Source organism: Vitis riparia, chromosome 9, assembly GCF_004353265.1.
Source record: "Vitis riparia cultivar Riparia Gloire de Montpellier isolate 1030 chromosome 9, EGFV_Vit.rip_1.0, whole genome shotgun sequence".
In the NCBI taxonomy this organism is placed as follows: domain Eukaryota; kingdom Viridiplantae; phylum Streptophyta; class Magnoliopsida; order Vitales; family Vitaceae; genus Vitis; species Vitis riparia.
Window position 1 is genome coordinate 3,824,632 of NC_048439.1, and position 25,998 is coordinate 3,850,629.

Sequence of the window (25,998 nt, forward strand, 5' to 3'; positions counted from 1 at the left end):
GAATAATATTTATCTTCATTTGGATCAAAGAATAGCATAGGGACATTATTTTTAGTCACTCTGGTGGTTGCAGAAGCTGCACTTTCACTGGGTTGGTCTGGTGATGGCTAAACTCAAAAGCATCATGTCAGTTCAGGAGTCCAGAAATTTAGGCCTGTTCAAGATTCACGGGCATGGCATGGGCCTGGTTTGCAGACGCTCATGTTTCCAAAGAAACTTGGACCACATGTGAATAAGTCAATTGGGTCTTCCCTTCCCAATGAATATGAAAGTTTGTATCTGTCTGTGTGCCTCCAAGCTTAGGATTTGTTTAATAGCTTATCTTTCAATTTCATGTCCCCTCACTTACATTTACTTCTAGTCCAGATTTCAATTCCGTTTTGCAGAAAACATTTTTAGCATAGAAAATTAGAAAACGCTTTTGGAAAGTGTTATAAAGAAAAATCAAGTATTTGAAAAAAAATTAAATTAAAAGTACTTTTAAAAAAAAATCATTTGAAGTATTCTTCGGATTGATTCTCCTAAACACATTTTTAGAAAAATTACTTTAACTAAAAACACTTCAAATAAAATACTTTAAATACACTCTAAAATCCATTTGACAATATTTTAAAAAATATTTCTAGCATGCAAAATGTTTTTTCTTTTAAAAAAAATTAAGTATTTGTGAAAATTGAAAAATCACTTATTGTGTTTTTTAAGAAGCATTGTGATTTTTTCAAGACACTTTTAGGAAAAATATTTTATTAAAAGTATTTTGAATAAAAAATATTGTCAAATACAGTGTTTATTTCTATTTGATGAAAGTCAAAAATTTTAAAATGCAATAATAATATTATAAATTTTTTATTAAAAATAAAAAATTATTATATAAGTCGAAACACAGCTTTGATAACAAACAACACTTTCCCGATTTCTGTACTAAATGTTTTTTAAAATTCTAATTTTTTAAAATAAAATTAGTTAAACATTTATTAAGTTTAAAAAGACACTTTTAACTTTTTAGAATTAATCCAAACAAGGAGTTTTTTTTTATAAAAAAAATTAATTGCTTTTTTTTTTTTAATGAAAATATATCTAGTAACATGTCCAAATAAAAAAATTTAATTGCAAAAAATTAAAATTTGTCTGTGATTCCATTAAAAACAGAAAGTAAAAATATTAAAAATAAATAAATCTTTGTTTTGATACGTTAAGGTAAGCCATCAGAAGCTTCATCAAATCAATGTGGAGACACCATGAACATGAGTATGATTTTCCTTAGTAAATTCTTGAGGAAACATAAGGGAGAATTGTGCTTTAAAGTTAGTTGGGTTGATAGTCAGGCCAAGTTCCTCTTGTTAGTATTTTCAACCAATAATAGATTTATATGTATATAATGAATATTTTAAAGTTTTTCTCTTTTAAAGATAATCAATTCAAATATCAAGATTTTTTTTTGACTTATTTAATAACCAAATTTAAAATTCACAAAATTAGTAAATTAGAGCCACAAATTTAGTCACTTTGACATTTCTATATCAAAACTTTAAAAATTTTAAAATCTATTGAATTGTTACTTATGGAAGAGTCAATGTTATGACTGTCATAATGCGTCATCGTGGAGTCAGTGTTTGAGATTGCTTTGTCATTAGGATGGGTCGCTATTAAGATGGTGTGGTTATCGGGCCGATGGCAATGTTGGATTGGAATTGGGAGGACGACAACATAGAGTTGAAGGTAAAAGGGATGGGTTTAAGACACAAAATGTTGTCGTTTCGATGCAAAATGCATAAAAACAATGTCGTTTTGAAAGAAAGAAAAATGTATTTTGAACCATTCAATTCATTCAAAATCGCACAATTCACTAGTCCAACAGTCGATTCTGATGGTTTGAGGTCGGTTCAAAAGTTGTCCGACTCAAAGGTGCAAACTAGACCGAAATGGTGACCGGTCTGATTTTATTTTTAAAATCATGCTCAAAACCTAATGAAAGAGTAGAAATTGAGGTGAATGATATTATTACTTTTAAAAAATCCCTAATTTACCATTGGCTATTAAATTAAAAAACTAACCGACCACCCCCTTCTCTCATCCTCTCTTTCGCTCTCTCACCTATTTATTAGTGAGACCAAGTTAAATGATTTTTAATCATTTTTCTTCAACAAATTAAATATGAGAAATAAATGGTTAAAAATTATTATTACCAAATACATTTTGAAGTAAATAATTTTTAAAGCTCTCATCAAACATTATTTTTTTTTCCAAACTTACATTATATATAGTAAATATTTTTTAAATACCTTGAAAACTTATATAATATATAATAAATATTATAATTTATTTCAAACTTATATTATTTATCATATATATTAAACAATTTTTAAACATCTCATAAAATATTAGTATTTTTGTTTTTCTAACTTACAAATTAGACATCATCAATTTTTTTTTCCAAACTTATAGAATATATAATAAATATTTTTTAAATACCTAATAAATTATTATTATTATTATTATTTTTAACTTGCAAATTAGACACATGGTGTTTATTATTCAGAAATAATGTAAAACACTCACATGCATATATATATATATTATATATTTATATATATATATATATATATACAAGAAGACAATATTTTAAGACAAATTTACCACCCTTCTTTTATAAGTGTAAATAGGGTAATTGGCAAAGTTAAAGTCTTCAAGATATTCAAAATTCTCAATTCCAAATTACCTAATTGCTCCCCGACACTAATTCTAAATATTTTAAAATAAAGATTTAAATATTTAAACCATTAAAATAAATATTTCCTTATTAAAACAAAAATTTAAAAGTAATAAGATAAAATCATGAAATCTTCAAAATTATAATTACAACAAATATTTTTAATTTAAAACTAATTTCATAATTTAAATTAATGATTTTAAAAATAAAAATGTTACAAAAATAAATTTTGTTATTTTTAATTCCATTTAAATATAATTTTTTAATTTCTACTTATAACAACAAAATTATGTTTATAAGGGCAAAATAGTAAAAATATATATTTCATTTAGTTTACTTATAATAAACAATTCAAACATAATTAATTTTGATTTTATTTCGTATGTGTTAATTTTGATAGGGAGGGTTTAATGACATAGTTTGGTATATATATATATATATAATATATATTATATATATATAATATATATATATATATATATATATATATATTAATAATCATCCTAATGTCAAGTTCAAGTTATTTACAAATCATACAAAACATATTAGGAGCCTTGTACACTTAGTAGATTTCCTTTGTATAGTTGGTGCAATATCTTTATGTAGTGTCCCGAATTTCATATTCCTCCTAAGTTATGTGTTCATGTAGGTGTGTTAATCATGTTTTCAATGGTTTGAATGAGAAAATTGTAGATGACTTAGGGTCAAATTTTTTTCCCAAACATCATTACAAGGGAAAGTATTGAGATTTTCATATGGGAGTTAAATAAAGTGCATGACATGAGTGTACAATCCGTGGGTGATAATGAAAATAAAAGAGTAGTTTAAAATCGATTGAAATCTTTCACAAAGAGTAGCCTACATTTGCTTTGTACAATTAGTGTAATACTCTTGTACAGTATCATAAATTTCATATCCCTCATAATTTATGTGTCCATATAGATATATTAACCATGTTTCTAATGGTTTTATTGAGAAAATGGTAGATGACAAAATGTCAATTTTTTTCCCCCAAACATCATTACTGGGGAAAGTATTTGAATTTCCATGTGTGAGTTAAATAAAGTGCATGACACGAGTATATAATTCGTGGGTGACAAGGAAAATATAAGAGTGGTTCAAAATAGATTGAAATCTTTCACAAATCGTAGTCTTGTACACCCTTATATACTTAGTGTATTTCCCTTACACAATTAGTGTAATGTCATTGTATTATGACGCAATTTCATATTCCTCCTAAGTTGTGTCCATGTAGGTGAGTTAACCATATTTCTAATGGTTTTTGTTGAGAAAAAGGTGGATGATTTATGATCAATTTTTTTTCCCCCAAACATCATTATTAGGAAAAATATTGGAATTTCAATATGAAAGTTAAATAAAGTACATGACATGGACATAAAATTTGTAAGTGACAAGGAAAAAAAAAAAAAAAAAGGTTTAGAATCAATTGAAATCTTTCACAAATGATAACCTTATATACTCCTTGTACACTTAGTACATTTCTCTTTTACAGTTTGTAAACACTTTTGTATAGTGACACAAATTCCATATTCCTATAGTGAATGTGTACTTATATGTGTACTAAACATGATTCCAATAGTTTGGTTGAGAAAATGACGAAAAACTTAAATTCGATTTTTTTTTTTGTGATCATATTATATTTTTGTGAAAAATACACAATCGACCAATTCCTTTGTTTAGGTGTGAACATATTATATTTTTTATTTTATTATTAAAACATTAATAGAAAAAAATAAAAAATACTCAATAAATGAAATTTATTTTTTTTAATATTTTTCTATAAAATATAATACTAAACAAGGTTTTCGATTTTCATTTTTAAAAACCGTTTTCATTTTTATATCAAATGTATTTTAAAATGAAACAATATAGTAAATACAAATTATTAAAAAAAATAGAAAATATTTTAAACCAAACTCAAACATAATCTATATAATTTTTAACTACTTGTTTTTATCTAAAATGAGTAAATGTATCATTCAACCCTTTTATATAAGAAAAATTTAATCTTTATTATACTATGTAATGATATAATCACTTTTAAATTTAGGTCATATGAAAACTTTTTAGTTGGATATTAATATAAAAACTACCCATTCATCCTCTTTCTTTCTTTTCTTTTTATTATTTTTGATAAATTTTCAATAATTCAAATCATTTAAAAAAAAAAAAATGCTTAGTAAACAAATTGTAATATTTCATTTAACTTATTAGCAAAGTCATGTTCAAAAAGTTATTAAAATAAGGAAGGAAGAAGATTAGAAGAAAATTTAAACTTTTTATTTATAATAGTAAAAAAAAAAAACTTTAAAATACTTTTTAGTATAAAGAAAAGAAAATAATGAATTATTTATTTTAAATAGTATTTTAATTATTGAATTATTTACTTCTAAATGTAAAGATAGTTTTTAAGATAACATAATTTATTATTGAGACAAAAAGGATGAGATAAGTCAAATGCATATTTTTGTCCATTACTATTTCATATCATTGTTATTTGTTACTGTCTATCATTATATCAATCATAGGTAATAGGAGTAACTTGGCTATTATGATGTCGGCATGGTGATAGGAGGGCTTTTTTAACTTCTACAATTAGTTTAAAAAATAATTCTTAAAAATGGTACTTTGGAAAAAAGTTCTAAAATATGGTCGTTATAAAAACTATGGATAAATCTACGACACCTTTTGCCACTTTAAAAGGTGTTTCTTGAAAAGACACTTTCCATATGTTCTATATTTTGATAAATTTTAAAATTAATTCATATCATTTAAAAAAAACTTAGTAAACAAATTTGCAACATTTCATTTAAATTATTAGCAAAAGTCATATTTAAAAAGTTATTAAATTAGGAAGGAAGAAGATTAAAAGAAAATTTAAACTTTTTTATTTTATAATAATAAAAAAATATAAACTTTAAAATACTTTTTAGTATAAAAGAAAAGAAAATAATGAATATATTTACTTTAAATAGTAATTTAATCATTAAATTATTTACTTCTAAAATGTAAAAGATAGTTTTTAAGATAATATAATTTATTATTTGAGACAAAAAGGATGAGATAAGTCAAATGCATGTTTTTGTCCATTACTATTTCAAATTCTTAAAATATGGTCGTAATAAAACTATTGATAAATCTACGACATTTTTTTCCACTTTAAAATGTGTTTCTTGAAAAGACGCTTTCCATATGTTCCATATTTTGATAAATTTTCAATTAATTCAAATCATTAAAAAAAAAAAAGTAAACAAATTTGCAACATTTCATTTAACTTATTAGCAAAATTCATATTCAAAAAGTTATTAAAATAAGGAAGGAAGAAGATTAAAAGAAAATTTAAACTTTTTATTTTATAATAGTAAAAAAAATAAACTTTAATACTTTTTAGCATAAAAGAAAAGAAAATAATGAATATATTTATTTTAAATAGTATTTTAATCATTAAATTATTTACTTCTAAAATGTAAAAGATAGTTTTTATGATAATAAAATTTATTATTTGAGATAAAAAGGATGAGATAAGTTTAATGCATATTTTTGTCCATTACTATTTTATATCATTGTTAATTGTAACTATCTATCATTGTAATCAATCATACGTGATAGGAGTAACTTTGGCCAATTATGATGTTGACATGGGTGATACAACTAGTTTAAAAAATAATTCTTAAAAAATGGTACTTGGAAAAAAATTCTTAAAATATGGTAGTTACAAAACAATTGATAAATCTACCACGCTCTTTACTACTTTGAAAGGTGTTTATTGAAAATACACTTTCATATTTTCCATATCAATAATATATGTTAAAAAAAAAAATTAAACATGTCTCTTGAAGAGACACCTTTTGTAATTTCATAAAATTGAATTTATGCTAAACGTGTCTCTTCAAAAGACATTTTTCCATAATTTTTTTATTAGTCATATATGTTAAAAAAAAATTGAATTTATACTAAAAAAATATAATTTCCATACTATCATAACATCAAATTTATACTAAATGTGTCCTTTGAAAAGACATTTTTCACAATTTTCATATCAGTCACAATAAAAAAAATTGAATTTACATTGAAGACGTCTTTACAATTTCACAAAATTGAATTTATACTAATATATCTTTTGAAGAAATACCTTTCAAAATTTTTATATTAGTCACCTATGGAAAAAATTAAATTTATATTAAAAGTGTCTCTTGAAGGAAAACTTTCAATGCAAATTTGATTTTGTGGAATTGTGGAAGGTGTCTTTTCAAAAGACACCTTTAGAATAATTCAAGTATCTCAATAGATGACTTATATGAGAAAATGAAGGTATCTCTTGAAAAAACACCTTTAATATAAATTTAATTTTGTGAAATTATAGAAAATGTCTTTTAAGGAGACATCTTTAGTATAAATTCAATTTTTTTACTATGCAACTGATATGAAAATTGTGAAAAAGTATCTTTTAATAAGACAGATTTTTAATATAAATTTGATTTTGTAAATTGTAAAATGTGTCTTTGAGAGACATTTTTAATTTAAATTCAAATTTTTTTAATGTATCATTAATATAAAAATTATGAAAGGTGTCTTTGAAAATATATTTTCAATGTAAGTTCAATTTTGTTGGACGTGTATTATTGATATAAAAATATGAAAAAGTTTTTTAAGAGACTTTTTAAAGCGTAAAAGTATGTAGATATGAAAATATTTTTTAATGTATTGTATTTAAAAAATTAATTTTATAATTTTAAAAAATCCGGTGATAGGAGTAACTTTGGCCTCAAGTCGGCTGAAAAGCACAATTCTTGCCAAAACACAACCCTATTCACTGAACCAAACACCCCTGTAACAAGAGAAACAGTTTCACTGTTCAGTCACGGCCACGCGTCATCGTCACCATTACCTTCCTCTCTCTCACTTGGCTCCTCCATTTTAAAACCTCCTCACTTCACACTCTATGAACAGATCCATCGCGCACACACACGCTATAGAAGTATAGAGAGAAACATGAACGGCCTGAAAACGCCGCCGGAAATCGGGATACAGCTGCCGGAGGCGAAAGTGGCGGCGGAGACGGGGACAATGAGCGGGCCGCTAGTGCCTCCCAGGTCTGACCGGAGTGTTCGCCGGGGAACTGACGTTGCTCACGTCGTTCTCCGGTTCGTTTGTCTTTTAACCTCGGTGATAGCTCTGTCGTTGATGGCCACAGCTAAGGAAGCTGCTCCATCTCCATCTATGGTTTCCTCCTCCCGGTTTCCTCCAAGTGGTCCTTCTCCGACTCCTTTGAGTAAGATTCTCTGGTTCAGTTAGCTTCAAATTACCTAAATGCCCTTCTCATTGTGTTGAACGATACTAATATTTTTGACAAATATTAGTATTTGAATATTATATTTTTGAAGATGATCCATTTCCATTATTTTTTTCTTCAAAGACGATACTTTGGCATTAAACTCTCTTTTTTAGCCCAAGGTACCTGTCCTTAGAGCACAAGGTACAAGTACTCTGTATACTAATTGATTTATGCGATTTGTATTGGTGTTCTGTATTTTTATTGACAAAAATGATCATGTGGTGTAGGTTGATTCACTGGGTTTTGCTCTGATATTTGATAGTTTGCCATGTTGTGTGGGTGCTGTACTGATTGATGCAGTTGAATGTTATATTTACCATGTAACCCTAGGGGTTGGTGGCTTTTGAGTGGAGACAAGATTTTGGGGAATGGCTTCTTGTCACTTTTGATGGCATTTGAATGAATAGAAATACCCGTGAATGATTCTTGTTTCTTTTGTTTCTTTTTTTTGTTTGACTCTGTTTTTGTCACTCTTTTTTTGTCTTGAGACTTGTGGAATTATCCTTTTCCTCTTTTCTTGTATAGAATTATGGAAGCTCAGCTATCAGTCAATGCAGCTAACAGTACTAGATTTTGGATATATAGATGATCTTCATGTTGAAATTTTTTTTTTTTTTTTTTTCCTGATTTTGCATTACATGCTACAGAATCTAACAGAGAAACAACTTGGGATGTTTTGATTTTTTTATTTTATCTTTTGGCGTATTGACACTGGGGGTAGTAATATTATGAGGCCTTTTGGCCATGTTTGAAGGATCGACTTGGTTCTCCACTGCCCTTACAATTGGAAATATACCCTGAAATGGGCTAATATTAATTGTTAGACACAATAATTAGATGGAGCTTAGTGTCATTCTTGAACTGGGAAGTGTTCAAAGCAATTGTTTAATGAACAGTTCTATTCATGCTTGGCCTTTGGCTTCCTGTAATTAAAAATAGATGGGATAGAATTGCAAAAATAGAAAATTGTGGAGCTTTTTTTGAGTTGATGTTTCATGGAATACATGTTGAAGCTTTTTTTCGAATGTTCAAAAGTGGGTGAATTCTGTGGACTTGTGTTTATCAGGTATTTGGTCGGAGTTTCGGCAGCTGTTGCTGCTCACGCTTTGCTGCAACTGATTATTAGCGTATCAAGCTGTTGAGGAAGTCTCCAGTGATTCCCTCTCGGAATCATGCATGGCTCATTTTTGCTGGAGATCAGGTACATTTGTTTTTCCTTTCTTAAGAATTTGGAAATGTTTTCTTGTGACAGAACAATTATATTTTGCTGAAGAGCAATCAAAGTCAGGACTTTACCTAAGCTATTGAATGAGTGGGATTATCATGATTGCAATTTTGATGTATGCTGTTGGATATGTGCATTGTGATACTTTGAATGTGCTAAAATAGATTGAGGTTGAACAAAATTTTCAAAATCATACATCATACCGAGGGAGGGAGGTGCTGTAGTTGGTAGATTTTGCTTGATAACTTTAAAAAAATGACTTCTTACCTTTAATTGTTGTGGTAGTACAAGCATGTCCTTGCCTTGGTCATTTTGGATGTGTGATTCCTTTAGATGATAACATTAGAATTTGGTATCCATCTTCTTGGCCCTACCGTCGATTTCATGCTTCTTTATGAAGAAACAAAATGCCTCTGATCTTCCTCTAAGTCATGATATTGTGTTGGGAAAATTGAATAAATGGATTTCTCTAGACCTTCTTTTCTCACCAAACCAATGCATCTTGAACTAATTGGTCAAAAGTTAGCTATTTAAGTCCTGCACATTTAAGAGGATATGGTTGAATTATAGGAGCAGATGAAAGCTGAAATCAGTTTTAGTTTGTACTAAGATTGAAAATTGGTGCCTGGACTTTGAGGGCAAAAGAATGCAGAATTGGTTGTGGTCTTTTCCTTCTTTTTGCATGACTTTTATACAATTGTTTTTCTCTTTAGCTGATAACATCAGAATTTGTCATCCATCTTCTTGGCTCTATCATTGATTTCATGTTTCTTAATCAAGAACACAAAATGTTGTTAAGCCTCCTTAAATGATGGTATTCTGTTGGGAAAGTTGAATCCCTACATTTCTCTAGATCTTCTTTTCTCACCAAACAAATGCATATTGAACTAATTGGTCCAAATTTAACTATTTAGGTAATAACCATTGAAGAAAATATGACAAAATGATTGGAGCAGGTGAAATCTCGAATCAGTTTAAGTCTATACTAAAACTAAAAATTAGTGCCTGGATTTTGGTGGGTGGGGTGGGGGAGAGAATCTATTTGACTACTTGCATAAGTACAACTTTGTGTGACTATTTTCTTGTTGCAGGCCTTTGCATATGCGATGATGAGTGCTGGGTCAGCTGCTTCAGGAGTCACCAACCTAAACCGCACGGGAATACGACATTCACCTCTACCGAATTTCTGTAAGCCCTTACATAGCTTCTGCGACATGTTGCTGCTCAATAGCCTTCACTTTCTTCAGTTGCTTCTTGCTTGCCACTCTGCCATTTTAGATGTAATTTGGCTATCCAAGTACTAAATTTCCACTTCATACAACTATGTTGTGCATCCTATATGAATATATATGGATTAGAGAAAAGACCTGCAGTTCTGCAGCCTTCTGGGTACTGGTATTTTTGGGGTTCAGGGCACAGACCGTCTTTTGTAAAGAATGAAACAACCTCTTGTGATGTGAATGACATAAACACTATATAATCGATGGCTGAAATGTCAAAATGCATGTGCAGTTGTAGATTTTATAATCGGCTTGAGTTGGTAACTAAATTTGTGAGGTTAATAAATCTAGCTTCCATTTCTAGTGAAGCTTTGAGGTGATGCTGTTCCTAAAATAAATTATGAAGTGTTTGGAATTGATGAACCTGGTATCATTTGTTTTTGTTTGACTTGGTTTGAATTACATGCCTTTTTGTAGAGTGAAGACCGTATTGTTGTATCATTCCAAAATGTTGCATTGCTGTCGAAGTTATCTGTGAAATATGAAGAATAATAACTAGAAGTCTAAAACAACTGTAAATATAATATTAATGTTCTGCACAGTATAGAAAATAGGAGAACTACTGAAAAAAAAGTTATGAAAAGAGGACAATAGAGGGTTTAATGATAATTTTCTTTAACCTGTAACTAAATTTATTGAGATGAGAGCTAGTGCACGAGGCAAGAAAAATGAAAGAAGTGGAGAATCCATTTGTTGGAAGATGGAAAGGAGAGATTTTAAAACTCAACCAGTCATCCATTCTCGAACAATTTTAGAACAATCCACTATAAAAAATTAAAAGCTTATCTACTTATAGCAAGACTAGGAATATGAAACTTGAGCTGAAATACTTGAAGAATAAACACACATGAAACAATAGAAAATAAAAGATCGTATCTGAGAGAGCATGGGAGGAGACAGTAACTGGGCAGGAGTAAGGAACAGGAGCACCTTGTCCACCATCCTAACCTTTCTTCTTGAAAGTTGGGAGTGAAGGTGCACTCAAGGGTTGAAGTAGGGAGTGAAAGTGCTCTTAAGGGTTTCATCCTCCCACTGCAACTCCTCCAACCAGCTTGATTCGCCCTCGATTTTCTTTAAACTGTTGGTTGCACTGTTGGAATCCAATGCAGCTTCCTCAGCTTTGGCAATTATACACTGCGATCTCTGTGAGGGAAGGAAATGGCAAGGCCTGTTCAGAGATGCTCCTTAGATTTGGTAGATCATCCAAAATCACTCCTTTGAGTCTTGAGAATATGCCAGGTTTTCTGAACTCCACCTCATTGCCTATCAGTTCTTCCATGGATTCACATTTAGTTACTCCAAGAAATTCAAGACTTGGGATGTAAATAAGCCATGTCAAGTGCAACAACTTTGGGAGTTGAGAAATAATTACATGGCAAAGGCATTGGAAGTTTGAGTTTAGGATACCATCTGCTGCAAACCCCATTCCCCAACCTTTCCAAATCTACTTTCATTTCTTTCAACTCCTGTCATCTCTCTATTGTTAGCATATGTAGATGTTTCATTCTTGGCAATTGGAGTGAGGCCATACCATCCAAGTTCCCAAGGCTTAAACATCTCAGCATTCTGTAGCTTTTGGGACCTCATTAACTTTCAAAAGACAAAGCACCTTCTATAGGAAAGCTGACCTCATTTATGTGTTCCAACCCTGCCAGCTCCTCTAATAATGCTTTATTATCCTGCCATAAATAATTAGCTTTATTATCCTCCCATAGCTTCCTCCTCTTTCGACGAATAATGAGCTTTCTTCCCCTCGTCAAGTGAATAATTAAATTCCATATCTAGATCTTGACAAAAATGATCTCTGCCTTCAACTTGCATGCTAAATAATTTCAATGATGAGAGTTTGGAAATTAATTCCTTAGGAATTGTTTTAAGACGTGGCATCTAATCCAATATCAAACACCTTATTCTTATCAAAGACTTAAGCTCAGTAGGTAATTTTCTTAGCTTTGAATATGACAAATCGAGATATTGTAAAGTAACCATCTATCAATTCCAACAGGTAACTCAGTTATTTGAGTACCTGACAAGTCCAAAACTTTTATGATTGGCATGAGACGAAAGAATTCATAGGGAAATGTCTTCAGAATAACACTTCCAAAAATTAAAGTTATCAGATTGGGACAAGATGGAGGTATAGCGAGTTTTTCCACACTTACATCCCAGTGATATTTGCTTTGCCTCTTTCCACTTTAAAATTTGCTGAGCTTCCAAAGTACCATCTTCTTCTACAACGACTTTGTTCTTGTTGCCACAATAATCTGAAGTTAACCACAATGCCATATCACGAATAACATCATGCATCTTGATTCGATTATCTTCATCACTCTCAAATAGACATGCAACCTTTAGATGCTCAATGATGTTATGACCTTGGTTACGTGCTTCATGTAAGTTGTCAAATTCATCCAAAAACCCTTCTCCAATCCAGAGGTTTATAAGATCATTATCTATAATTAAACACAGCAAGATATAGAAAACAAGATCTCAAGGTGCCATTTTGCAAGCTATCATAACTGAATTTCAAGACAGGAAATGCATGGTCTCCCATACCTGAAAACTTTGATGGATAAGTCTTCAACATTTGTATCGCTCGCTCCCATTCTTGCAGTGTACTCTTACCAGCCATGGCTCGCCCAATAGTAATGAGTGCAAGTGGCAAACCTTTGCACTCTTTAGCAGCAATTTCAGCTAGCATAGGTATATCTGGATGTGATCATAGAGTACTCTCTCCACCTTCTTCTTGAACAAATTAATAGTCTCATCTTGTGTCAAACACTCCACCTTATGCTCTTTTGAACTTCCATATCATGACAAACATCCCGAGATCGAGTTGTTAATATTACTTTGGACTTGTTTTGAGAATTCGGAGAAGGAACCCCCAGTTTTTGGAGATCAAGTCGCTCCCATACATCATCTAACAACATCACAAATCTTTTTGCCTTCGGGGTATTGAAAATTTCTACCGCCTTTTCATCCTCGGCTCTATTTCTCCATCTGTCATCGGGGATGTCTAATTTATTCCGAATGACTTCTTGTACTTTTCCCACATTTGCAGAGCTGGATACTACAACCAAATGACTACTTCAAAATCATTGCTTGTTTTGAAGAACTCATTATTGACTTTGGTCGTGAGGGTAGTTTTCCCAACACCCCCATTCCGTATAATCCAATAATTCCCAGTTGTTCATCTTGGATGCATCTGCAAACCTCAGCATACATCAGATCCATGCCCACAGTCTTCTCCATTGGCCTCTCGTCCACCGGATCTTGAGGTAATCTATTAGCTACATCATTATAACAGCTCTTACTCCTTAGATCAGCGACGGCACCAAGTTTTTTACTCGCTATCTTCCCGATCTTATAGCTGGACCGGCAGTTCTTGGGACAGCAACTTCCAAAGAATTTCCTCTGGATTTCTTGATTACCCTTTTGCAGTATTTCATCTACTTGTTTTTCCAAGACTCGTACAGTTTGAAGCCAGCCATCCACTTCCCGTGTTCGTCTCATTTGGCGGTTTTTCTCGGCAAGTTCCACCTTGGTCTTCACATCTTCAGCTCCTCCATGACTTTGCTCAAAGATTCAAGGATTTCTTGCAGATCACCAATATAAACTGCGCGTTTGGTGGTGCAATCCCATAAGCGAGTGGCAACATCAAGGATTGGGCTCACGCAATCCATGGGTGGTAAGAAATCACAGAAACAAGACCCAGAAATTCGACCAAGAAAGAAGAAAAGAGCAGAGAATAGGTGATGAGCTGCTGAGAGAGGTTTGCTCAAATCTATTATGCTTCAACTATCACATTTATCAACTATCTCAGAAAACGAAATTACTGAGAAAACACTGCAGCAAGACTATAACAGTTCCCAATTCATACGCTTCATCAATTTCTAAATCAAAATTGCTTATACTCTAAATAAATTTGTCCAAATACTTCTCAATGATATGATTTGCATTGTATATACTTCTCCAAGTATATAATTTGCATTTTATATAAATATTTGCAAAAAATAATGGTACTTTTATCTGATAACATGATTCCTAACTTAAAGTGCAGCACATAATTTGGTGGAGCTTGGTGCTATTTCCTCTTTCGTCAAGGGCATGATTAAAATGCTACAATAGAGAATGAAAATGAAAAATTTAGGCTATATTTCGCAAATGTTTTTGAAAACCATTTTTTGTTCTCTAAAACAATGGAAAAAAAGAAGGAAAAAAACACGTTTGATGATAACCAGACGGTATAAAACAATTTTCAATTTTAAAAATAAAAAAAATGGTGTTTTTAAATATTATTTTTTAATTATTTTCATTCGTTTTTTTGATAATTATTTAAAAAAAAATTATGCAAAAAATGATTAAAAATAAAACATTATATATAAAAGTTATTTTTAAAACATATTAATAATGTAAAAATCATATTAAAAACATTTCAAGTTTCCAAATACACGAAAATGATTTTGAAAAACTATTTTCCAGAGCTAGTATTAAAAACAGTTATCAAACAAAACTTTATTTTTTTTCTTAATTAATGTGTTTGAATAGATTAGAAATAATAATAAGAATAAAATATTTATTTTCATGGAAACCAAAATGGATTTAGTTAGGATTTTGACATCTTCCATATTTCCATGGCACATTTTAAGGGCATGGATTTTGAGGCATGCCCATGTCCAATATCTTTTGACCTACTAGCTCAACCCATATTTTTTAGTGAACATAAACTAGAACCCGTCTAAATTATATCCTTTCAAAAACACATATAATAAAATATTACCTAAAATTTGTTTCAAAAACCAGGTCCACCTGTAAAATCATCTTCTTCTTATGACTGTTCATTTTAAATACCACTATAGGATAGTTTGAAGACCAACTTTTAGATACCTAAAATTAGATATCTTACATTTATTGAGGGGCAGTAGCTTCACACCTTACACACAAGAGAATTTTTCACTCAACTTTACACACAATACAAGCATACAAGATTTTTTTTTTTTTTTTTTGCTTTTTAAATGACTATTTATGCAACCCATCCATCCTATGCACACAAAGCATCCAGTGATCCAACAATTGCGAGGAGTTTCAGCTGAGTCAAGTATTCTTCAAAGACTTGTCCTACAAACACAACATAGCAAATCAGGTGGATCATTTGCTTATCATCTAAGTTGAACAACAAATATACTTCTATGAAATCTGAGAAAAACTGCTTTTCATTCCGAAACCTAAACAACAGTGAAGTAAATTTGAATATTTAGATTAAATTCAAGGAACCATTCATGAATATTATCAACCATAAAAATTTCCAATAACCAAAAAAGATAGGTGTAGACTATGAATTATTACGAGGGTATATATATTTATATTGTAGTAATTTATTTAAATAATTACAAGTATATTAGAATATTTTTCCAAACTATTTTTAAATAAAAAATAATAATTAATAATAAATACAACAAAATAATAAAGTGACAAATAACATGTAGAAAATTATTATATATATGATATCAAATTATATACATCATGAAAAATAGTAATGTCATCATTTATGATAGTATATCTCATACCATAACAAATATATTATATGAAATTTTAGTAATATTTATTTTCACATCTTTTACATTCTGCTTTTCTATTTTTTTTAAATTTCTTTAAATAATCTCATTTTTTTTTTCAGAAAAGAAAAATAAGAAATAAAAAACTTTTTCGAAAAGTAAAAATAAAAAATAAAACTAGACAACATTTTCTCAACCAAATGTAACTTAAAGTTTTCATAATAATTCTATAAAGTAAGTAGTTTTTTCATAGTTTAAGTTACTCCGGGTAAAATAATTTTGAAAATAAGCATGTATGTGACTAATAGTTTTGATTAGGTAAGCATGCATGGAACAAATAGTTTTGATTAGGTTTCATTGAAAGAAGACTTTGACTATGGGAACAAATAGAAAAATTAGTAAATGGAAAAAGATTGAGCTAATATTAATGATGCATCAAGTACCTCGTTGGACCAAACGTTCTTCCTTAACCAACTTTACAAACATGAATTTTAGGATCTGAGAATACAAAATACGATGACCACCAGAAAAAGTAGGTTATTTGTTTTTTTTTTGTTATTTTTTTTCTGTAAAAAAAGGAAAATATAATGTTTTATAAATACTTTCTTTTTAACCTATAAGTCTATAAGTAAATTTATTAAGATGAGTAACATATGAGGAAGGAAAAAAATAAAATAAAACCAAAGGAAAGAAAAGAAAAGAAAATATACCTTACCAATTCCAATATAAAACAAATTCTTAGCAGAAAAAAATAATAATAAACAATGAAAACATGCTAGACATTTGAAAATTTGTCCACAGTACCTGAGAGAGCGTGGGAGAAGCAGGTCAAGGGGTGGGAGAGGGAAGGAGTGTAGCTTCTCTCCACCATTCCGTGATTTCTTCAGATAGGCTCTATTTGTTGAAGTAGGGAGTGAAAGTGAGTTGAATGGTCTCATCCTCCCACTGCAACCCTTGCCACCACTCTAATTCCCCTTTAATTGTCTTTAAACTGTTTCTTGCACTGTTTGAATCCAATGGCAACTTCCTTAGGTTTGGGCATTTCCTCACGATGAGGGTTTTCAAGGAAGGAAATGGCAAAGCTCGTCTGCTGATGCTCCTTAGATTTGGTACAACAACCAAGTTCAAAGATTTGAGTCTTGAGAATATGCCAAGATTTTCAGGGACCCCACTCGCATCACCTATCACTTCTTCCATGGATTCACATTCATGTACAATAAGACGTTCAAGACTTGGGATGTAAATAAGCCATGTCAAGTCCAACAACTTTGGAAGTTGATCAACATGTACCGAGAGGAGGTTGTAGAAAATTGAGTTTGGAATAGAATCTGCTACAAATCCCCGTCTACTCCTCTCATTTTCTAGATTGACTTTTATGTCTTGTAGCTCCCCACATCTAAATATTGTAAGGCTACGCAGATGTTTGATTCTTGGCAATTGGAGTCTGCTAATACCTTCCAAGTTCCAAAGGTCTAAATCTCTCATAGCATTCAGTAATTTTTGGGAGTTCAATAACTTTTGGAAAGACAGAGCACCTACAATGGGCAAAGAGACCCAATTTATGTGCTCCAACCCTTCTAACTCCTCTAATAATGCTTTATTATCCTCATGTAAATAAATAGCCTTATCATCATTCCTTGAATAACTGGCTTCCTCCTTTGTGGATGACAAAATATCATTTCTTATTGACAATATATATTCAACTCTTATGCTAAAAACTCTCAACATTGAGAGATGTGATATTACTTCCTTAAAAATTATTTGAAGACTACCATCTAACATAAGATATCTTAGTCCTTTCAAAGTCGCAAGCTCCGCAGACAATTCTCTTAGAGGTGTATTTGACAAATCGAGATATTGCAGTGTAACTAATTTACCAATTCCAGTAGGTAATTTAGTTATTCCAGCAATTGACAAATCCAGAACTTTTATAACCGGCATGAAATAGAAGAATCCACTCGGAAATGTTTTCAGGCCTCTACTCCTAACAATTAAAGTCAAGAGATTGGGAAAAGATGGTGGTATAGTGAGTTCTTCCAAACTATTTGTCGACAGGTATATCCGTTGTGCCTCTTTCGCCTTTGAAACTTGGTGAACTTCCATAGTATCAACTTCTTCTACCAAGATTATGTTCTTATTACCCTTATATTCTGAAGCTAACCATAAAGCCATATCACGAATGACATCATGCATTTTAACCCTATCAAATCAGCATTCTCGAATAGACATACTGTCTTTAGATGCTCAATGATGTGGTGCCCATGGTTTAATGCTTCATCTATGCTAACAAATCCATCCAAAAACCCTTCTCCAATCCAAAGGAATATAAGATCCTCATCCCAAATTTCATGGTCCTCTGGGAATATAGCAAGATATAAAAAACAAGTCTTGATGGTGTCATTTGGCAAGTTATCGTAACTGAATTTGAGGACCGGAAATACATGAGCTCCCATACCTGAAAACTTTGATGGATAAGTCTTCAACATTTGGATTGCTTGCTCCCATTCTTGTGGAGTCTCCTTGTCAGCCATAGCTCGCCCAATAGTGACGATTGCAAGTGGTAAGCCTTGGCATTCTTTAGCAGCAATTTCAGCAAGTTGGGGTATCTCCGAATGTGAATTTAGAGTAGTCTCTCCAACCTTCTTCTTGAACAAATTAATAGCCTCATCTTCTGTCAAACACTCCACCTTAAGGCTTTTTTGAGCTTCCATATCCCGACAAACATCCAGAGAACGGGTTGTTAATATTACTTTGGACTTGTTTTGGGAATTAGGAGAAGGAACCCCCACTTTTTGGAGATCAAGCCGCTCCCATACATCATCTAGCAGCATCACAAACCTTTTTGCCTTCAAGACATTGAAAATTACTACTGCCTTTTCATCCTCGGTTCTGTTTCTCCATCTATTATCCGGGATGTCTAACTTGTTGCGAATGACTTCTTGTACTTTTTCCACACTTGCTGGCCTGGATACTACAACCCAAATGGCGATTTCAAAGTCATTGCATGTTTTGAAGTACTCATTATTGACTTTGGTCATGAGGGTAGTTTTCCCGGCACCCCCCATTCCGTACAACCCAATAATTCCCAGCTCCTCATCTTGGATGCATCTGCAAACCTCTGTAAACATCAGATCTAAGCCCACAGTCTCCTCCATCGGCCTCTCATCCACCGGAGCTTGAGGTAACCTATCAGCCACAACATCAAAGCGTCCCTTGTTCCTTAATTCAGTCACAGCACCCAGCATTTTACTCGCTTTCTTCCCAAGCTTGTAGCCAGACCGGCAGTTTCTGGGGCAACAAGTTCCAGGGCATTTCTTCTGGATTTCCCGATCGCCTTTCTCCAGGATCTCGTTGACTTTTAGTTCCATGGCTAGGACGCTATCGAGCCAGCCGCCCACTTCATTTGTGCGCCTCATTTGCCGTTGCTCTTCAAGTTCAACTCTTCCCTTCACATCCTGGTATGCGTTCTTCAGCTCCTGCATTGCGTTTCTTAACGAGTCCATATTTTCCTGCAGATCCCTGATGTAGACTGCATGCTTGGCTGTGCAGTCCCATACGCGAGTGACAACATCCAAGATTGGGCTCACACAATCCATTCCTTGCCTTGAGAGATGAAAGAAACAAGAGGTGAGATTCAAGAAAAGAAGAGAAAGTCGGAGAGCAGAGAAGACTTGTGGTTGTCGAAAACAGTTCAATCTCTCCGACTAAGGAATTCCAATATGGGTGATCGCATTATTGCTAGTTACACTGTTGGAAGACACCCCTGACCCCACCTCCGACATAACTTCAATAATTTTATTCAAAGGCTGCTTTTCCACGCATTATCATTTTCTTTTCAGAGTGTCGACTTTACTTTCTGAAAAGACAAGGAAGTTTCATATCAAGATTCCATAGTGTTTCCTGTTATGAGTCCCTGGTCACATTCTGGGTGTGATTAATTAGTCAGAGTTTTAGCTCTTCACTTGTGGTTGTCAAAAACAGATCAATCTCCCTGATGAAGGAATTCCAATTCGCAGTGTGGACTTTACTTTCCAAAACGAAAAAAAAGTTTGATGCCAAGATTCCAGAGTGCTTCTTATTCTGAGTCCCTGATGACATTATGGATCTGATTAGTCTGGGCTTTAGCATTTCAATATATCAGACTGCTCCTCATCCCTTTGAAGTGATTGATCAAGGGAGGCTATTGGTTATTAATGGAGCTGAATATGCAATCCTATGGAAGGCGTTGTGCTGTGCAATAACATCTGATAATGGTGATTAGTGGCCCACAATCTTGATTAATGGTGGCGAAAGAGATAAGGCCACTACCATTCTCCTGTCCCACATTACTTCAATAATGCAAAGAAAAGTACTCCACTACTCACCAGTTTCATTAAGCTTCTATACCAAATCTATTATTTCCCCTTACCTACTCTGCTTCAACTATCATATTTAAACAAGTATTTAATAATTTAATAATTTAAAATCAAATTATTAATTAGTTCTTTCATTTATGGTCTCAATATCATATTATGATGCATCGGGTTCCCTAGAGAAAAGGAGAAATATAATAGAAAACTGAAATTAGTAAGAGATTTCTACGATGAAATGTGCACAAATTAAGTGAAATTTGAATTGATCTTCAGGTACCATGAACAAAAACTAATCCAAATTTAATGGAGTAGATGTACAAGGTAAAAGAATGTAAACAAAGTTGAAAGTGGATTCACAAGTACCATCTTCAAGGCTTCAAGATTGAAAATTAATATTTTCATAATGATTCTTTAAAGCTAGTAATTTTACATAGTTATATGAAATAATTCTGAAAATAAACATACATGGGACCCATATAGTTGTAATTCAGTTTCATTGGAAAAAATAAATAAAAATCAGGAGACATAAATATTAAGTCTTTTTGTTTAAGATGTTTTCTATTTTTATTTTCAAAGAAAATAGAAAAGAAGTTGGAGAATATTTTTAGGGATGCATCTACTATATTAAAGTGTATTTTTTCTATAGGTATAGAAAGACATCATCAATTAGGTGGTGACACATACATAACTTCAATTTTTTTTTTTTGTATTCTTATTTGTACTTGTATACCTTAGTCTTACTTATTTATATTCTTATTTGATGATCTTGATCTTACCATACACGTTCCATAGTCTAGATTTAGAGTTTACTGGGTACCACAATGGTAACTTAGCATATATATATATATATTATATGTTTGGATACTTATTTTCTGTTTTTATTTTTTAGGAAATTGAGTTAAAAGTGAAAATAATAATTTGATGTTTTCGATTTTTTTTTAAATAAAATGAAAACAGTCTTCTCAAAAGTAAAAGGAAAAAATAAATAAAATAATTTAAAATTTGAGATACTTCCCAACATTGATTGTTGGTTAGTGCTTTAAATTCATTTTGCATTTGGATTACTTTATTTTATGTTTTTTTTTCATTAATATGTTTACTTTGATACCTTTGTTGACACTTGACACAACAATTGGTCCTGAGCCCAGGTTAAAATTTGTGAAAAGGTTAAAAAGAACACAAAACGATAATACAAGAAATTTTAGTTGAATGTGTTGTCAATTGTCCTCTTGTAAAGAAATGATAGAAAGATTTGATTATGTTTTCATCTTCTACAGGGTATTTCTGAAAGATTTAAGGATATTTTATATATTAAAGATATGAACGGCTTGTTTGCATTTTATTATGATTTACCTATATTTATTAAATAAAATTAAAAAGTAAATAAAATTTTTATGTATCTATGAAGTCAATTTCTTTTAAAAAAAAAATCATATCATGACCGGTATTAATAAGATCATTAATCTATATTTAAAATCATCAAATTTTCTAAATTATATATCATCATATAACCTTAATTTCTATTAGAAGGATAATAAATTAGTATGAGTGAAATACAATGCTAACACTCCATCATCGATAAATACAACTAAAAATAGTTAAAAGAAGTTAGAAATTATATATAAATAATTAAAAAACTTAAAATGTTTCCTCCTTTTATCTTTAATAATATCATAGTGAACAAATGATAAAATACAAATGTATCAATATTTTGTATTTTATCAAGTAAAAAGTTATTAATATTTGATTTTATTTCTCTTGTTTCTTATGGTGAAACAAAATATGATAAAACTATTTTTTTTACCATTTTTTTCTTTGGTACTTTATAGGAACCAAACATAATCTAAGTAAATTTGTTCAAATATTTTTCTACAATTCACTTTGCATGTAAATGTTTCAAAAAATGAAAAGTTTTTTCATTTTAATTGGGGATTCTTCATATCATTCTCCTTTTGGTGGAAGTAGTTAACTTTTTTACGGCTTTAAATTAAAATTTGCAAATATACAGAACATATTGAGATTTTTAACAAAATCTAAGTAGAAAGAAAATTTCAACTTTGGAAGAGAAAATCTATGAAAACTCTTATCCAAAATTACCCCTTGTTTTTGCTATCTAATAGAAGAATCTTGCTTGCAGCCCAAATGAAGAGAAGATAATGTTGTAAATCACTTTGGAATCTTTTACGAATATACCAAGACTTGTTATATTTTGTGTGAATGCTCAAAAAGAGCACCCACTATTAGGACAGTCTAGGTGTCTGGGGCCACAATCTGTCATGGGCTCTAAAAAATATCATTAGTTTTATGCATGTTTCCATTTCTTTTTCTTTGATCTTTGTTTTTTAGTCCAGTAAGAAAAAAATAAGAAATCATTGTAAAAATAAGGCCCCGAAATTCAATATAGAAAGATGATAAGAGAATAGAATAGAATAGTAGGTGATGAATTGTCGAGGGGGGTTTGCTCAAATCTCTATCTCCTAAAGGTTATTTTATATGGCCATTTGCACTTTCATTAAGCCTCGATTTCAATATATTATTTCCCATCACTTCAGCTATCATATTTAATTAATTATTTAATCATTTAAAATCAAATTATTAATTATTTGTTGGACTTTTGGTTTCAACATCATGATGGATAAGGATGCCAACCAAAAAGAAATATAATATACAGCCGAAATTACTTAGAAAACATTCCACCAAGACTACAACATGTAGCATTCAGTAATTCAATATTTGCAAGAAGTTTCAGTTGAGTCTATTATTCACCAAAATCTTGTCCTGCAAAAACAAGAGAGCAAATCAACTGGATCGTTATTCGCCGACAATATAAATCAAAGAACAAATTTACTTCTATGAATATGAGAAAGAACTTCCTTTCTTTCTTAAATTTATACAATAATGAAGTGAATCTAATTATTTAGCGATTCTATAATGGAAATGTAAAATTTTTTAATTGAATTTGAACCTTACTTAGAATTAGGCCATAAACGAAGAACTAATCCAAACTTATTGGCATTAATTGTTGGAATTGAGATAATGTAAACAAAATTTAAAATAAAGAGTTAAATTCATTCACCTATCTCGTAATTGTTTAAAAAATTAATTATACAAATATAGAGAATGATTGAAAATAAAGTATTATATAAAAAAAATTATTTTTAAAACATATTCAAACTCTTAAAATATGTTAAAAATATTTCATATTTTAAAACAAATTTTTGTTTTGTAAAACATTATAAAATAATTTTGAAAAATTATTTTATTTTAAAAAAAAATCACAAAGAAACTATAATTTTTTCTTATTAGTTAATGTGTTTGAACTAATTAGAAATGAGAATAGGAGCAAAATATTTATTTTCATGGAAACCAAAATGCATTTTTGTTAGGATTTTGACTTCTTCTTCCATAAGGTATTGTACTTCACCTATATTTTGATTTCAATTATTACACATTTTAAGGGCATAGGTTTTGAGGTATGCTCATGCCCTAAATCTTTTGAACTACTATGCTATACTCATATTTTTAGTGACCATAAATTAGAACCCCGTCTAAAGTATATACTTTCAAAAACATCTATAATAAAACCTAAAATTTATCAAATGAAAAATGTTAATTAATATTTCATTATTAGAAAAGATAATCATATATCAAAGAGTGAAATATAATTTTATTATTTATTTATTTCATTTTTTGCTTTATTAACTTTGTATTTTACAATTTTTATTCACATTCATTAAATTCATAGTTTTATGATTTTGTTGTTTAGTGATCAACATCAACGTGGCATAAATGTTCAAGGTCTTAATCCTTTGATTGTTTGAATTTTATTTAAAAAAAAGAAAAGAAAAGAAAAGAAAAAATCAAATCAACCCAAGGGGCCATGCATTTTAAATCAGCCAAGCAATCAATAATTTTATTTTAAATTATTAAACAATTAATTACATATCATAGTTAAAGCAAAATAAGTAATGGGAAATAATAAAACATGACGTAGAGGCTTAATGAAATTACAAATGGTAATATAAAAGAACCTTTGGTGGATTCAGACTTGAGCTAACCGTAAGACAAGAACAGAAAGGAGATGAACATTACTCCTATACTCCCATAGTTAATAAATATCTGTTAGGAGAAAAAGGAATATCACCCGATATAAAATTGTTGTAATCTTTAGCAGTAATTTCAGCTAGCTTAGATACACCTGGATGTGAACAGAGACTACTCTCTCCAACCTTCTTGGATAAAGTAATTGCCTCGTTTTGTGACAAATATTCTATCTTAATACTCTTTTGAGCTTCTATATTATGATTGTGGATAAAATTATTGGTTGGGATGGATATATCAATAATTTAACGAATATATTGAGAAATATTGATAAATATTTTAATATAAAATATCGGAATTTAAAAATAATAATAATAATATAAAATAATTATTACTCTTAAATGATATATCTATAATATAATATATACTACTTGAAAAATATATTTTATACAAAAAAAAAATTATATGCATTTAATGATAAAAAAAATATTCTACATGTATGATTTTTAAAATATTTATAAATTTATTTTTAAATATATAATTCTATATATTTAATTATTACAAAAATATAAACAAAGACTTGTTAGAAAATTATGATAATCTATATGTATATATATATATAGGGTTCGAGTGTTAGAATTGCAAAATTTTAATCCCGAGACCAAGTTGTATAACATTTGATTTGGAGGGTTCGAGTGTTAGGATTGCAAAATTTTAATCCCGAGACCAAGTTGTATAACATTTGATGATGGTGATTAGTGACCCACAATCTGGATTAATGGTGGCCGAAAGAGTTAAGGCCACTACGATTCTCCGATTCTCCTGTCCCACATTACTTCAATAATGCAAAATAATGGCTCCACTACTCAGCAGTTCCATTAACCTTCGATACAAAATCAATTATTTCCCCTTACCTACTCTGCTGCAACTATCATTTTTAATCAAGTATTTAATAATTTAAGATCAAATTATTAATTATTTGTTTCATTTATGGACAAAATCTATTATTTCCCCTTACCTACTCTGCTGCAACTATCATATTTAATCAAGTATTTAATAATTTAAGATCAAATTATTAATTATTTGTTTCATTTATGGTCTCCATGTCATATTGTGATGGATCGGATTACCCACAAAAAGGGAGAAATATGATAGAAAACTGAAATTATTAAGAGATTTCTACAATGAAATGTGAACAAATTAACTTAAGAATTAGGTACCCATGAAAAAATAACTAATCCAAATTTGGAGTAGATGTTCAAGCCAAAAGAATGTAAACAAAGTTGAAAATAGATTCACTTGTATCACCTTCAAGGCTTCAAGAATGAAAATTTAAATTTAAAGTTTCATAATAATTCTTTAAAGTAAGCAATTTTTCATAGTTGTATGAAATAATTCTAAAAATAAACATGCATAGGACCCATATAGTTGTAATTAAGTATCAAATCAGTTGAGAAATTGTCATTCTTATACAAGCAC

General features: G+C 30.3%; 2 protein-coding genes and 1 pseudogene across 2 annotated transcripts; 1 reads left to right on the forward strand and 2 right to left on the reverse strand.

The window, feature by feature from the left end:
* The first annotated feature begins 7,518 nt into the window (after window positions 1–7,518).
* Window positions 7,519–11,063, forward strand: LOC117922442 (annotated as a pseudogene).
* A 949-nt stretch (window positions 11,064–12,012) lies between these two features.
* On the reverse strand, window positions 12,013–13,303 carry LOC117922624 (probable disease resistance protein At5g63020). The gene is made up of 2 exons (XM_034840789.1): window positions 13,128–13,303; window positions 12,013–13,024 (listed from the first exon to the last, which is right to left on the reverse strand). The coding sequence occupies exons 1-2, from the start codon at window positions 13,270–13,272 to the stop codon at window positions 12,642–12,644; spliced, it is 528 nt and encodes a 175-aa protein (XP_034696680.1). The 5' UTR covers window positions 13,273–13,303; the 3' UTR covers window positions 12,013–12,641.
* A 2,136-nt stretch (window positions 13,304–15,439) lies between these two features.
* LOC117921538 (probable disease resistance protein At5g63020) lies at window positions 15,440–19,820 on the reverse strand. Its single transcript, XM_034839446.1, has 2 exons — window positions 16,931–19,820; window positions 15,440–15,689 (listed from the first exon to the last, which is right to left on the reverse strand). The coding sequence occupies exon 1, from the start codon at window positions 19,720–19,722 to the stop codon at window positions 18,283–18,285; it is 1,440 nt and encodes a 479-aa protein (XP_034695337.1). The 5' UTR covers window positions 19,723–19,820; the 3' UTR covers window positions 15,440–15,689; window positions 16,931–18,282.
* Window positions 19,821–25,998: the final 6,178 nt, after the last annotated feature.

Bases quoted from the DNA above. Each gene is read 5' to 3' on its own strand.
- LOC117922624 (XM_034840789.1), bottom strand. From the start codon at position 13,272: ATGCTAGCTGAAATTGCTGCTAAAGAGTGCAAAGGTTTGCCACTTGCA. The intron at 13,025-13,127 runs GTATGGGAGACC...GTTTAATTATAG, and splicing joins TTATCCATCAAAGTTTTCAG to ATAATGATCTTATAAACCTC.
- LOC117921538 (XM_034839446.1), bottom strand. From the start codon at position 19,722: ATGGATTGTGTGAGCCCAATCTTGGATGTTGTCACTCGCGTATGGGAC.